We start from the raw sequence: 14,324 nt of genomic DNA on the forward strand, positions 1-14,324 counted from the left end.
TTGTTTCCCTTACTCTCAACTTTTTCGTATTCCAAATAACAAAACAAACAAACAAACAAAAATAAATAAATACATAACATTTTGATGCACTGTGGATCCACAGTATCACATGAAGACACTTCAGTCTTACTATAAATACCTGAATGGGTCCGTCCAGTTTTGTCTGAATCAGTTGGTTCAAAAAGTGGTAAAAATATGCGTGACTCTGCCATGTTGCCTTTTGATCTAGAACTCAAAACTTTTGCTGTTTAATCTCTGAGCAAACTTGAGATGACCCGTTACCGATCACAATGTAATTACATAACATCTGTTATCACATCGCCATGTACTCTGCGCACAGGAAATTTGATACATACAGTCCTTTACATAACCCTATCTCACCCTCCCACCCCTGCTGGACTGCAGAAACACTAGAAACACTCTTTTCACACACCAGAAAAGCCTAAAAACCTGTTTTGCAAGCTTTTGCAGAAGATCACGTTGCCCCCTCCACAAGTAGAACAGCTGAGTGTGGCACGCAATGTCACTAGACACGCAAGCGCGCACCATCTGCCCCCTCGTCCTCTCTGATTTAACGTTGGCCGGCCAGGGTCCACGAGCTAAACTGACATTACTGTGGTAACAAAGCCCTGTTTGGAGCTGAGGTAGGATTTTAATGAGGAGGTCACACCGCTACTGACAAGTCAGCCAGTGAACTTTTGACAGGGGGAGAAAGGCTTCAAATAGGGACTTGAGCACAGAGGAAGCATTGTAACGAGTTGCATCCTTCTAACGAACCCTGCCTTTTCCACATGATTTAATATAGAAAAAAGAAGGTCCGCTGAAGTTTGAAAGTGAATTATGGTGTATATTCATGAAGGCACTAATGCATTTAAATACAAGATGCACTTAAAGAGGAACAGGTTTCTGGTTAGTCTCGTGGTAATATCAAGCAACAAGGAACGTATAGAATTATTGACACAAAGCAAAAAATGTCAACATGTATGTGGTGTGTCAGCCTTAGCGTAAAGGACAGAATGACTAGAGTAGTTCTGAGGTTAAATTGTTTTTTTCAAAGTGCCCAAAGGGTGATTGATTCAAAAGGGCTATCTCATGTCATTATGGTCTCTGTATAGTCTGCATAAAAACAAATTCCTCAGGCATTTCTCAGAGGAGAAAAGGAGTAGATATGCGTGTCTATCCTATATTTACTGCTCTACAGTTGCACAACAATGTTACTTTGGGGTCAGCAAGTTGCATCTGCTTATTTTGTTATGGCAACAACCCTAGGGGGTTTGCAGTTTTTGGCGTCACCCAAGGTAGCCTAAATAATGAAATGTCATACTGAACTAAGCACAGCGGTTTTATGGTTATCTGAAATATAGGGACACTTATTCCTTTAAATTATAATCGTACTTTTTCTTTTATCTGACTCCTTGGGTATTTTTTTTCTGACTTTTCACGCCAAAAGGGAATCATCGGGTTTGAGCATTTTCTATTCGAAGTTCTCCGATGGTCTGAATTTATGCAACTATGAAGGGCACTTAAAAAAGAAAAAAAAAATGTTGTCATGGAAACCATTGCCTTAGATATCACCTTCCTGTGCTCATCTAATTACACAAATGAATCTCGTTAACTCAAAATTCATTTACGAGTCAGCATATCCGGAAGGCAGCGACAGTTACATTTGGCACTACAGGAAAAGAGCAATGTTCAGCAGACAAGACATCGTTATTGCTGTAGTTCGTAATGCTTCAAGGTCTAGCAGTGAAAGCCAGCTGATGTGAATTCCCAAAGGTATAATGAAGCGGGAAGCTAACATGCTAATGCTACCCAAGATATGTAACCATGATGTAACCTAGTTTCATGTGCTAATGCTGACATGCATGTCATCACATGTTCTCCAAATTGCCATCTATAACAGACTGCTCCGTAAACAGTCAAGTTGCTTGATCCAAATACTGCGATATAATAATACTATTATTGTTGTATATATGCATATTTTGTATTTTATTGTATTGAAGAATAATATTTTTATGTTTGTGAAGGTCTATTGCAACACCTGTTCATCAGACTTGCGTTAGAGGGTTTATGCGTCTCATCCCAAGTGTTACGCAGCTTTTAAAAAGTGGCGATTTTACTGCTCAGCAAAACCAGATAGAATTGTGAATACTTCCTCTTGTCAGCTACCGCTGAATCCGCAGACAGTTTTAAGGTCTACATAATGTACAACATCAGCTGCTTAAATGTTTGTGTTTTAAAGTGTTTCGTTTATTTTTGTTAAACCAAGCCTCTGATTCATGTAGCGTTCAAATTGTAGCAGCAGCGCTTTCGCGGGGAAAGAACGGAAACTGCACGTGCCCAGGTGATCAAAACTAAGGGAAAAATAGTTAATCTTGTGCGTAGCCCTATAAAAGGTATTTATTTGTTTTTTGAGTCTGCAAGGCATCAGGTTTGAACTGTGCTTTTGGCTCACAGCACAATGACCTTGGTAATGTGAAAGAAAATAATCCTTATTTCCAAATGCAGCCTTACCCCCCACGCCTCCCTTCTTTTTTTTTTTTTAAAGTTGCCACTCTGGGTAAGTAACTTAGTGGGCTGAAATGGCTTATTTTGTGGCAGTTGCTCATAAATTTAAACTGTTACTTCTTTATTCCTTTGTTCTTTTTAATTTGTTGTTTGCCAGGACTTGTAGTCGTTGAACACAGATGCGTTTTTACGCGCTACCTCTCCCTCTCTGTCTCTACGGAAGTGGGGAATCCATGTGGTTTACAGTGGTCTATTGCGTGCGATTTCCTGTCTCTCGTAAGAGAATGGTGTTTGACTGACTTCATGTCTTTTATTTGTTTCTAACAGAGGTAACCTCACCTTACCCAAAATCCCGGAGTCGAATATGGCTTTCAGTGTCTTGGGAGTTTTTCTAGGACTGCTCTTGGAAGTCTCCACTCACGGCCCCTCCAGTGTGCCCAGGTCATCATGGAAACATGAAGGTAGAGTAAGAGGAGATTCTGAAATGATCTTGAATCTATTGAATTTATTTTGATGTTTTGAAAGTAGGGTTAATGTATTTTCAGTTCAAGTTGAGATGATTTTTGTTATGTGTCTGAATTAACTATTTACATTTGAAGTATTTGAAAGGTAGAAATAATTTTGGTTAAGTTTTTTTTTTTTTTTAATTAGATACATGACACTCTGTGTTCCTGCATACTGTTTCATTTGTTGTGGCATTTAGTATTTCTACAACCACTCAACTGAACTGACAGGATAAGCAGTTTTGCTTTAGGTTTTTGTGATGATTTGGGTGATTTTTTTCCCCCCTTTTTTAGTTTGATGCAAGAAGTATTAGCTGTCTTAGCTGAGTAATAAGTTTTAGAGAGTGAAGTAAGATACTTAGATTTTGGGTGTCCCCTGAAATATTCAGTGCTCAAACCTTATCAGTTGTCCTGAGCTCATGTCGGTCTCACTCTAGCCTTCTCTGTTAGTCTGTCTTTCTGCAAATGTAGAGGAAGTGTTGCATATTATCTCAAGCATGCTTCAGTGGTTGTGGGTCTTATTTAAGAACTAGTCGGTATCTGAGGAGTTATTCAGAGCTGTGTGGTTAGAGACGTGCCTTTTCTCAAGTATGAGGCATCAGTCGTGACAACCTGAACCTTTTCACAGCTGCCTACTGCCTGTGCCCGATGCTTATCTAAACACTAACCACTGCCAGAGTCATTGTAAATTATTCCTCACTCACTCACTCACACACACACACACACACACACACAAGATCTACAAACTTTGTCCTGGACCCTGTTCTGGTCTGTGTGAACAAAGGCAGAGCCAGACTTGCTGGATGCACAGCATAGATCCTCATACTGATGCAGCATTGGAGAGATTATGCTAACGATATGATATATCAGGGTATATCTTACAGCAGCTGCTCATTGTCAGAGAGGATTCGAGACATGTGATGCTTTGGGGGTGATGAACCTATTGTCAAGTCAATAATAAGGATAAGTTTAGATGCTTCAATGTATTTTCAGTTGCTTGAGCATGTTTGAGTTCAAATTTGATCATGATTTCAAAAGTATTAAAACATGCCTGCCCAATGGATAGTGCCTACTTTGCACCTTCTTTTTAACAGTACTCATACCCTTTGGTGTGAATTGATCATTGCTGATAAACATTCTGTGTGTACTCTGTTGTGTATATGAATAAATGTTTGTTCTCTTTTGTACCAGATGTGAATTTGGTGGAGTTTTCTGAACCAGGCATTTTCAACTACTCCACATTGTTACTTAATGAAGATAAGGGTGCTCTGTATGTGGGTGCAAGGGAGGCAGTCTTTGAGCTCAGCGTAAAAAACGTGTCAGTCAAGAACAACAAGGTAAAGATGGGTCAGACACCAGCACACCGCTCTGATATGTGAGACTATTCTACATTGTTAAACTAATATATATATATATTTTTTTTTTCAATGTGCCATCTCATAGGCTGAATGGAAAGTTCCGGACTTGCCAGTGTCCATGTGTGTTCTAAAAGGAAAATCTAAAGAGGTATGTCATTCAAAAGATTTAAAGGATTACCTGTTATTTGAACCTTTTTGTGTTCTGTACACTGTATTTCTAAACATACAGATCCTCCTAACAATATTTATTTATGTGGTATTTTTGACAGAGAGACTGTTTGAACTATATAAGGGTTCTCCAAGTCCTGGATGCAGAGACATTGTATGTGTGTGGAACGCACGCTTTTCAACCCCTCTGTGACTACCTGGTGTGTATGAGTACCTCTTTGCTGAACTCACGAAACATCTTCATTATCTTGTTTTCTTCTCTCATCAGTGCTGACACTATAATGGCTTAAAGGGCCAAAGCAAACTGGCAGAAACTGAAAAAACCTCTATCTTTTCTTTGTCATTTTTGCCAGTGCAATCAAATGAAAGCAGACAAGTGTTGGATTGTTTTTCATGAGTCGCTCAGCCACACTCATGAGTAATTCCCTTTTTTTTTTTTTTTTTTGTGGTTAAGCTCCTCATTTTAATCTCTGTGTGTCTTTGTGTTCAGTCTCTGAAAGACTTCAAATTGCAGAACAAACAGGAGGATGGAAGAGGGAAGTGTTCATTTGATCCTGCTCAGAGTTTTACCACTGTCATGGTTGGTAAGTCAACCTGAATTGCCAAGCCAGTAAATGCTCAATGGCCTTGGACATGCTACCCAGCAAAAAACCCCAAAACAAAACTATAACCGTAACCATTCTGGTTCTCTGTCAGGATTAAATACGTTGCTTTTTTTCTGTAGCATTTATCATTATTGTTTGGTATTTGTTTAGATGGAGAACTCTACTCAGGAACAGCATATAACTTCTTGGGAAGTGAACCAATTATCTCTAGATATTCTCTCTCCCAGAGTCTGCTACGCACAGAGTACTCAACATCTTGGCTGAATGGTAAGTATCAAACTGCCTCTCCGATTACTTCTCTGTCATTCTTTAATTTCAGTCATTCACTAATTTATTTCAGGGTCTACTTAATGGATTTTACCATTAACCTTTCACTGTGACTTTGTCCCTGCATACAGAACCCAGTTTCGTCTTTGCGGATGTGATCAGAGAAGGGAGAAACAGTTCAGATGGTGAAGATGATAAGATATACTACTTCTTCACTGAGGTGTCTGTGGAGTACGAGTTCTTTGGCAAGCTGCTGATCCCCAGGATAGCACGTGTCTGTAAGGTCAGAGCTCGCTGGCCATCTGTTGCCATCTCTTTCTCTCTCCCGGCCTTTCTCTCTTGTCTTTCTTCTCGTTCTCTTTCTCGTTCTCTGCTTTTCTATCTCTCTCTCTCTCTCTCTCTCTCTCTCTCCCTCTCATGACTCCTTCTCGTAGAGAATCCAAATGAAAGGATCTATGAAATATCAGCTGATGCCAGTGCAGTAAATACACTTTGATTCAATATCTGCCAAATACCTCAGGGAATAACTCTAGAGCAGTGTGTTCTCTCACAGAAATATTTCACCGTTTGAGTTTGTTTTGTTTTTTTTATGTAGAGTTTTGTATCTCTCTCTCTCTCTCTCTCTCTGGTAGGGTGATCTGGGTGGCCAGAGGACACTTCAGAAAAAATGGACGTCTTTCTTGAAAGCCAAGCTTGTGTGTTCCATGCCTGAACTGAACTTTGTCTTCAATGTGGTCCATGACGTGTTTATTCTGAAAACGCCTGACTGGAGAGAGACTGTCATTTATGGTGTCTTCACCTCCCAGTGGTGAGTCAGTCCGCAACACGGGTTTGTGTGACTGCATGTGTGACTGAGAGAGCAGAAGACCGAATTTAGACAGAGGGGACTTTTGTGGTGTTTTTTCAGTGTGAACATCTCACGAAACTGGTTATTCATACTTTAACCTGAAACAACACTGGGTAGAGGAGATCAAAGCACAGTGATCATTTGAGGTGAATTTGATGTTAAAAGAGAGTTTTTGTGGTCTAAATGATTTGTCCTGTTCTGTTCTCATTCCCTCTCCCAGGGGTAACGTTGGTTTGTCAGCAGTATGTGCATACAACATTAAGTCAGTGGAAGAGGTCTTCTCTAAGGGCAAATACATGCAGAAGGCCACAGTTGAGCAGTCCCACACTAAGTGGGTGAGATATAATGGAGTCACCCCAAGCCCACGACCTGGAGCGGTAAGCACAGAGCAGTTTCGGTATGAATGAATGTATTCCTGCCGTGGAGAAAGTGGTCTGTGTAAATGTGTGAACTTTCACTGTCTTCCTGGTTTGGTTTGTACTCTGGCTTTTGGGCCACAGTTTGGTTTGTATCATGGTTTGGTTTGAAAGAAAACTGAACCAATACAGACCTGAAGTTCTTCTTTATTTTTGATTGCTACAGATCAACACAAAAAGAATAAATGTAGTACAAACAGGAATTAAGCTTTTTCTGTCATGAATTATAGCCAACCCGTCTTCAGTACCTTTTAACTAGCCTATACTGGTTTAAGACTGGATAGTAGCAGCTTGCTGGTGTTATGGTTCAACCATATTTTTACACTCACCAGTAGGTAAATCATGGGAACACTACCTAAAATATCAAAACAGTATACCTTGTAAAACCAGTGAGTAGTGCCAGAATCCAGAGCTGCCGGTTTATAAACTGGAACATAGAAGTCTACGAAGAAACACCTTCGATCCATTTAATGACATTTTTGCTTACATTATTAGAATGAAATCACTGTTTAATCTGTTTTTATTTTTGCTCCAAAGTGCATCAACAACCAACTCCGCATGCAGAACATCAACAACTCCCTGCACCTGCCAGATAAAACACTTCAGTTTGTGAAGGACCACCCATTGCTGGAGGATCCTGTTCTGCCCATTGGCGGTGGCCCCAGACTCATTACCAAAGACGTCAACTACACGCAGGTCGCTGTGGAGAGGGTCCAGGCCCTCGACAAAAACCTTTATGACGTTATCTTCACAGGAACTGGTAGGCGTCTCAATGTGGTTATGGGTATTTAAAAAAGGCCAAAAAAACCCCACTCCCAGCTGTATACATAGTGCCCTGTGTTCTAATTTTGTGAATTTGTGATGTTGGTCCTCTTAAGTTTATATGTACCACATTTATGTGTTTAGATACAGGCATGTTGCATAAATCGGTGGTCTATGAAGGAGAAGTGCACACTGTTGAAGAGATTCAACTTCTGAAGAATTCTGAGCCCATTAAGAGTCTTCTGCTCTCCACACAGGGGGTAAGGAAATGGATGAATGGAGGTGGAAATGAATAGATGAGTGATATTTATAGAATAACTCATGCTAGTATTTTTGTAGTGAGTCATATGTGGTGTTAGGACCCTACCTGCTCACTCATCCTCTGCTGTCAATGGGAAAAACATGTAATTCAAACCCAGTTCGCACATAGTGTAGACTGTATCCCTTATAATGTTTTATCAGTTCTTGTTTTTCACTGCTCTTGGCGTCAGCTGGCTGCAGAAGTTCCACATTCACGCGAAACAGTTTATCTTCACTAAGCACTATAGAGGAAGTTTCCAAGCTCGGAGTCAGCCATTCAGATGAGAAAGACAGCCACAAATCCTGTCATTTAGAGAGTCATCACTCTCTGTCTTCTGTCTTCACCGCATACACAGTCAGCAGCACACACGCAATGGCTGTCAAAAGTGCTTCATATGAGTATTTTTATTATCATCACTGAAATTGTGTGTCTGTATGTGTGTCTACAGCCCAGATTCCTGTATGCGGGGTCGGACTCTGGAGTAGTTCAGTCCCCCACAGCCTTCTGTGAGAAATACTCCACGTGCGTGGACTGCATCCTGGCCCGAGACCCTTACTGCGCCTGGGCTCCCCGTGCCTCTGCCTGCGTGAATATACTCAAGGAACAAGGCAAAGCACAACAGCGGTACATCCCTTCAATAACTCTCACGTCCCACAACCATATCAATTCCATGGTCCATACGGACTGAGGGATTTATTTCATTTCAATCGAAGCTTTAGCAAGAGTTTTTGAGACTTCTTTGACATTTTGAATATTTTTTCAACATAGAAATTTGCCACCAGCATAACACCATGACTAACATTATTAAGTGTTGCATCATATCCTTCATTTAATCATTTCTTCTCTAACGAAAAGTAGATCCATCTGTTTTTTTTTTGGTATTTATGTTACTAATGTGTGTTGCAAATGGAAATTTAGTATCTCATCAATATGATTTTCAAACAGGAAACTGATCCAGAATCTGAGTGGAGATGCTGATAAATGTCCCACAGGTACGTGCTGCAGCTCACAGTGGGAGTGACTGGAGTCCCAGTGCCACTTAATGAACTGCTATCAGCAGACAAAGAGCAGATGGTTTTCAGATGAGCATGAGTGATGTGTCTCCAGGCCCTACATTAGAGTAATGTGATTAGTCCATTATGATCAGTGTTTTATGATCAGGAAGCTTTACTCATTCAAGACAGAAAGCAGAGCTCTGGGCTTTTGCCTGGGTTGTGTTGGTCCTAATTCTGTTAGTTATTAATGTCAGTCTTCCTGTCTTCTAGAGGTGAAGAGGATTTTTATATTCGATTATAATTTTTAAATTTTTTGTAAATGTAATTTTTTTCGACACAATATATCTGAGATGTTCCCCTTCTCATGCTTCTCTTTCTCTCTCTTTCTGCAGTGAAAGGCCTGTCCGTAGAGGACTACCAGCAGGTCACAGTAAAGCCAGGGAGCTCTGCAGAGCTGCCCTGTCAGCTGGTATCTAACCTGGCACATACTGTGTGGAAAATCAATGGCACTGCTCTGACTGAGGCCTCACGGTTCCACCTCATGAGTGAGTCCGGGCTTCTCATCTACAGCGTAGCCCCTGAGGACCAAGGTCACTATGAATGCTGGTCTCTGGAATCTGCTGCCAATAAGAACTTCACCCGTCTGGTTGCCGGCTATAGTCTCATCCTGGACATGCCCAAAAGTGCCCATTCTCCTGCCCTCCACCCATCCTACGCCTCCTCATCTGACGACACTTCTTCCTCCTCAGCCCCTGCTGGTTCCACATCCCGTGGACCCACTGTGGCAGCTGCTGCTGAAGGTAATAGAGCTGGACCAACCCAACTAACGTCTCTCTCTCCCAGCACAACGGCCCCCTCACTAACATCCCCACCCACCGACGTAATACACGTCATCCCCAGGGTCTTTCGCCCTCGCCCAAGCGGACCGCCCCGCCCTGAAACACTGGACCCAGAGGCCGAGTACCTTCAGCACGATAACAGCAACGCTCTGCTCTTCCTCTTCCTCCTTTTCTTCCTCCTCTTCCTTGCGGCGTTGGCCTATAACTGCTACATGCAGTACCTGCCTGCGCCGTGTCTGCGGCTGCGGGCTGCGCTCCTGGGCAGCCAGAAGAAGTCTCAACCCGAGTACGTGGCCTGCGAGGCCGGGCTGATGGAATCGGTGACAGAAAAACAGGAGCAGACAGAGCAGCCGCAGCAGAACGGGGCACAGCTTCGAGCCCTCAGGGACACGGGCTACGAGACGGAACCCGAGTGCAGCAACGGGGGCATCCCCTCTCACGGATACGGGGACGAGAGCCCGCCCACCGGGCGACCCTTCGATATTGACTGTGAATCACAGCCAATCGAGTATGCAGATGCGGATGCTCCCTGCTGATGAAGAGCGTAGAGTATGCGCAGCAGAAATGAGTGACCGTGCTGCTCACAGACAGATCAGACATAGATCAGCTATTTAGAAAGAGTCGTTTGTATTGGTCTTCTATGCTTTAGAGACTTGGATTCTTTATGTGTGCTGAACTTTACTTTCCGATCTCTTTAGCGCAGAGATTATGTCCCATCATTTCACTGTCATTTAATTCAGTTTAACGGCCCTCAGCATCTGTAGCCTTAGAGAAACATGTAATTTTCTTTGGCTCTCTTCCCTAGCTAGATGCAAATGCGTGCACCTGCCCACCAGTATAAATGCAGCGTTAGATTCTGTATAGAAGTTAGTATTGTAAGATTTCACAGCAAAAAAAAAAAGAAAAAAAAAAGCATTTTAATTCCAAATTGGAAACATGGTTTACCAAATTGGTAAGTTAACTCAATGTTTTCCAAATTGGAGCATTTCATTTTTTGTACAGTTTTGAAGAGAAATTTTCCATGATCTCTGTGCTCTTTAATTGCTTGAAGCATTGTGTTTGCTGTTTTCTTTCATCTTGTATTTTATTTGGTAACTTCTCAGGGATGATGTTCTGTGTTTTTGGAATTCGTCAGAACAAACACCTAGAGTGAATCACTTTATGCAGGAATGGTGTGTGTCAGAAGACCAAAAGGACAGGTAGCGTGAGCAGCACAGTTAGTGGAGAGCTAAGCTGAGAGCTGAGAATGAGGAATCAGAATGGACAAAGCAATATCCAAGGGAATCTAGGGAATTAGTTTTTGTTTTTTGTTTTTTTTTCTTTCTCATCCTCCGCGAAGCAAAGCCACGGCAGTCTAAGGATGAGACGCTGGACAAAATTCACACTAAGCAGCCCCTTAGTTCCAACCCTTTAGGTGACGGTGGGAAAAATGACAGAACTCAAAGAATGGCAGATGAGGAAGTGGACATTAGACTAACGTACGCATCATTTACTTAGTGTTGTACATAAGCTGTATGTGATTCCAGAACAGGACAGCAAACAAACAAAGCAGTGCAGCATGAGAATGTGACGTGCTACTATCAGTGACCAAAAATGCAAGGACACTGAATTGGTTGTGTCCTGTGTGGAATATTCTGGAACACCTGCTCCACACACTGACTGTCTGTTCAGTGTTTTTTTTTTTTTTTTTTTTTTTTTTTCCCCCCCCAACTGTGACTCGGGAGTTTGTTTTTGAAAGGCCACTTTAAGGTTATCAGAGCAGCCTGGTTCTGTTCTCCCTGTGGTTGTGTGCACATATGTATGTAAGACTATACTCTTTAAGTAATCACAGCTTTAGAGAATTACTGGAGAGAAAGATTATCTGTTCTTAAGTTAAAATTTGGGCTCAGAAAACATTTTTTTTGTCTTTTTTTTTTTCCTTGCATTTTTTGTTGTCGTTGTTCTTGTTCAGAAAATGAGAAGCTTTAAATTTTAGACTTTAAAAAAGTAAAAATGGTTTAATCGTTTATTAGTTTTAGCAAGCTTTTATTTGAGTTTCATTCGTGATTAGTTTTAGGGGTGTTTCAGTCGCTTCACAATGCCTTTCAAAAAGGCTAAGCAGGTCTCCTTTCCTTTATCCATCTACCTGTCTGTCTGCATGACGCTCCTGAACCTACTTGGCTGTGATCCTAAGCACTCTTTCTTCTTCCTTCTCTCCATCTCCCTCCTTCACTCCTCCTCTCCCTCACAGCCTCCTCCGTCGCTCCTCTCCCTCCCGTCGACACCTCGTCCTTGCCCACCTCAGGGAGTAGTCCCTCTGTCTGCTCTTCCTCCCATTCATCCTCCTCTTCCTCTACTTCTCCTTCTCCCTCCCGGGCTTTTGAGAAGGCTGGGGTGCGGCTCCTGCCCCCCCTGCTGCATGACCAGGTCTGGGGAGTTCAGACTCACCAGACCCTTCTGCTCTTCTGTTTGGCTCTGGGTGAGTGGTACATTTGACCTCTGGTCTCTCTCTCTCTCTCTCTCTCTCTCTCTCTCTCTCTCTCTCTCTCTCTCTTTCTCTCTTTCTCCGTCCCCCTCTCTTCCTCTGAGTGCCTGACTTTGTCATATCTGCTGTGAAAAGACTCTTTTCCTTTCATCTATCCTTCTTCTTTCCTCTGATCTGAAATGACTTCATCAGTAAACAACAAAATGGCTGACAGCCTAGCTTAGCCATCTGATTTGGCTGAGATTTTGCTGTTTGGCTGATTTTTACATGGCTAGTCTCTTCAGATCTCTGGAAAGGAAGTAAGAAAGGAAATAATCTGTTTGAGATGGTGCTTGGACGTCTCTTACTCATTGCATGTTGCCTGCTCCTTCACTCCACCTCTCCACTGCCTCACCCTTCTTCTTAGTTTTGAGCATAAGACCTTAGTGTATAGGAGCTGTTTTTCTGACTCCCTTTCTCTAACTCCAACAGGATGGTACAAATAAAGAAAACTACTTCCATTCAGACTTTGAGAGACTGTTTTTCATATTATATATATAAAAAAAGATTGTGAATAATTTATTTCTAGGTTTATCATAGTTTTCCTGATGAAGCTGACACAAAGACTTCATTTTATAACTTTTCTTCGAATTGCACCTATTACTTCTTTGTAAAAACGGATCTTACCTGAGCCCTGCGGAATAATGGACCGATTCTGCTGTCGATAAGGAGCAGCTGCCTCTGAACAAGTGAAGAGGTCAACTCAGTTCACATTGGAAATAACTCTTGAACAAAAGACTTTGTCTGGTTTCTCTTTGCCCCAAATCATTTCCCACTCATTTCAGGACAGGGAGTACCTGAAGTTGTTTGTTTTTTTTTTGTATAGTGTAAATATTTGTACATATGGATTATATACTGTCACAGATGTACATATTTTCCATAAAGCTTCCGTATTCCAGGCTTATGAAATAAATTTTTACTTTAAACATGAGAAATGCTGTTTGTTCATTAACTACTACAGTTTTGACTATAGTGTGTTATTTAATGGTAAGTTGTTATTGTACATAATCAGCTGTACACACAGGAGACGTGTATAGAACCAGAGAGGAAGAAAAGGCTTGTTCTCTACAGGGGTCTGAGTAGAAACATATGAGTTTCCAATGCAGCAGTAAAGATCATGACTGTAATTGCGAGGACAGTGAATATTATTGTTCCTTTATACTGTAATTGCTGTTTTTCTGGTAAGCTCAGGGTTGGCAAAGGAGTTTTTTGACTGCTCTCCTCCTCTCTCTCTCTCCCTCCCTCTCTTTCTCCCTCCCTCCCTGCCTCTCGATAATTCAGAAATAAAGGAAGCATGTTTCATTTTGCTGTGAGCCTTTTATTACCAGAATGCAACCTCGCTACGTGTTCCGGCCTTCAAAAGTAGTAAAAATGTGTTTATGTTCAGTCTGTAGTAATACTGCATGAAGAAAAGCTCTAGATTGTTTTCAATTAATGCACTACCAAATCCACACCCATCGCACAAGTCTGTGTACTTACAGTCTAACCAGATGAACGTTTAGACACTGCTCAGTGTAATTTGCTGCGTGGTGTAGACAACTGAAGTCAACATCCATGTGAACTTTCTTGAATTCTCTGTTAAAATGAGTGGAAGATGTTGGAATCAGTACGATGCAGTGTGTGTGTGTGTGTATGTATGTATGTATGCTCGTATGTATGTTTGCGGTTGGCAAATCTGAAATCTATCCTACAGGTCCCAGTGACCTCAGCATTCATTGGCAGATGAATAGGCGGAAGCTTGAGACGCCAGTGACAGAGTACCGTCACACCCTTACCCAGCAGGCTGTGCTAGTGAGCAGCTGGGTTAGAGAAGAGGACCTGGTCAAGGATGGCCAGTACCAGTGCACTGCCGTGTCTCGTGCAGGAAATGACACGTCTAAAATCGACATCCACCTGAGCAGCCGAGGTGGGAAATGACCCCAGATCTGAGACTGTAAATCATATTTAAGAATATTTTTGCTGACTTATACATCTTGTGTAAAGTTAAAAAATAACCTTAGGAAAACTGGAAACAATGACAATGCTGAGTGAGGGATAGCTGACTGTTAAACATATGAACACAAATTGTAGGAACGTAAACAAGCTCAGGTTGTTTGCGTTCATATTGACCAGTTATTTATTCTTATCATTGTCTAAAAAGTACAGGCATAATAGGAACACTTGTTTTCCTGTCTTTGGACAGATGAAGACAGTGTTTCGTCTGCTGATTTGAATCAGTGGAGGAATGCACTGATGGATCATGAAAATCTTCT

The 14,324-nt window shown here is 41.7% G+C and overlaps 1 protein-coding gene across 1 annotated transcript; it reads left to right on the forward strand.

The window, feature by feature from the left end:
- Positions 1 to 1,827: 1,827 nt before the first annotated feature.
- Positions 1,828 to 13,989, forward strand: sema4d (sema domain, immunoglobulin domain (Ig), transmembrane domain (TM) and short cytoplasmic domain, (semaphorin) 4D). The gene is made up of 18 exons (XM_030767953.1): positions 1,828 to 1,832; positions 2,836 to 2,969; positions 4,203 to 4,348; positions 4,455 to 4,517; positions 4,639 to 4,737; positions 5,028 to 5,121; positions 5,293 to 5,409; positions 5,541 to 5,692; positions 6,042 to 6,217; positions 6,477 to 6,633; positions 7,210 to 7,432; positions 7,579 to 7,694; positions 8,184 to 8,359; positions 8,681 to 8,727; positions 9,123 to 10,100; positions 10,909 to 10,989; positions 11,800 to 12,027; positions 13,766 to 13,989. Exons 1-18 carry the CDS (start codon positions 1,828 to 1,830, stop codon positions 13,987 to 13,989), a joined length of 3,216 nt encoding a protein of 1,071 aa, XP_030623813.1.
- Positions 13,990 to 14,324: the final 335 nt, after the last annotated feature.

Source organism: Chanos chanos, chromosome 3 (genome assembly GCF_902362185.1).
Source record: "Chanos chanos chromosome 3, fChaCha1.1, whole genome shotgun sequence".
In the NCBI taxonomy this organism is placed as follows: Eukaryota; Metazoa; Chordata; class Actinopteri; order Gonorynchiformes; family Chanidae; genus Chanos; species Chanos chanos.

Excerpts from the sequence above, each read along its gene's own strand:
- sema4d (XM_030767953.1), top strand. Across the intron at positions 6,634-7,209 it reads CAAGCCCACGACCTGGAGCG|TGCATCAACAACCAACTCCG; the intron begins GTAAGCACAGAG and ends TTTGCTCCAAAG. Across the intron at positions 7,433-7,578 it reads CGTTATCTTCACAGGAACTG|ATACAGGCATGTTGCATAAA; the intron begins GTAGGCGTCTCA and ends TTATGTGTTTAG.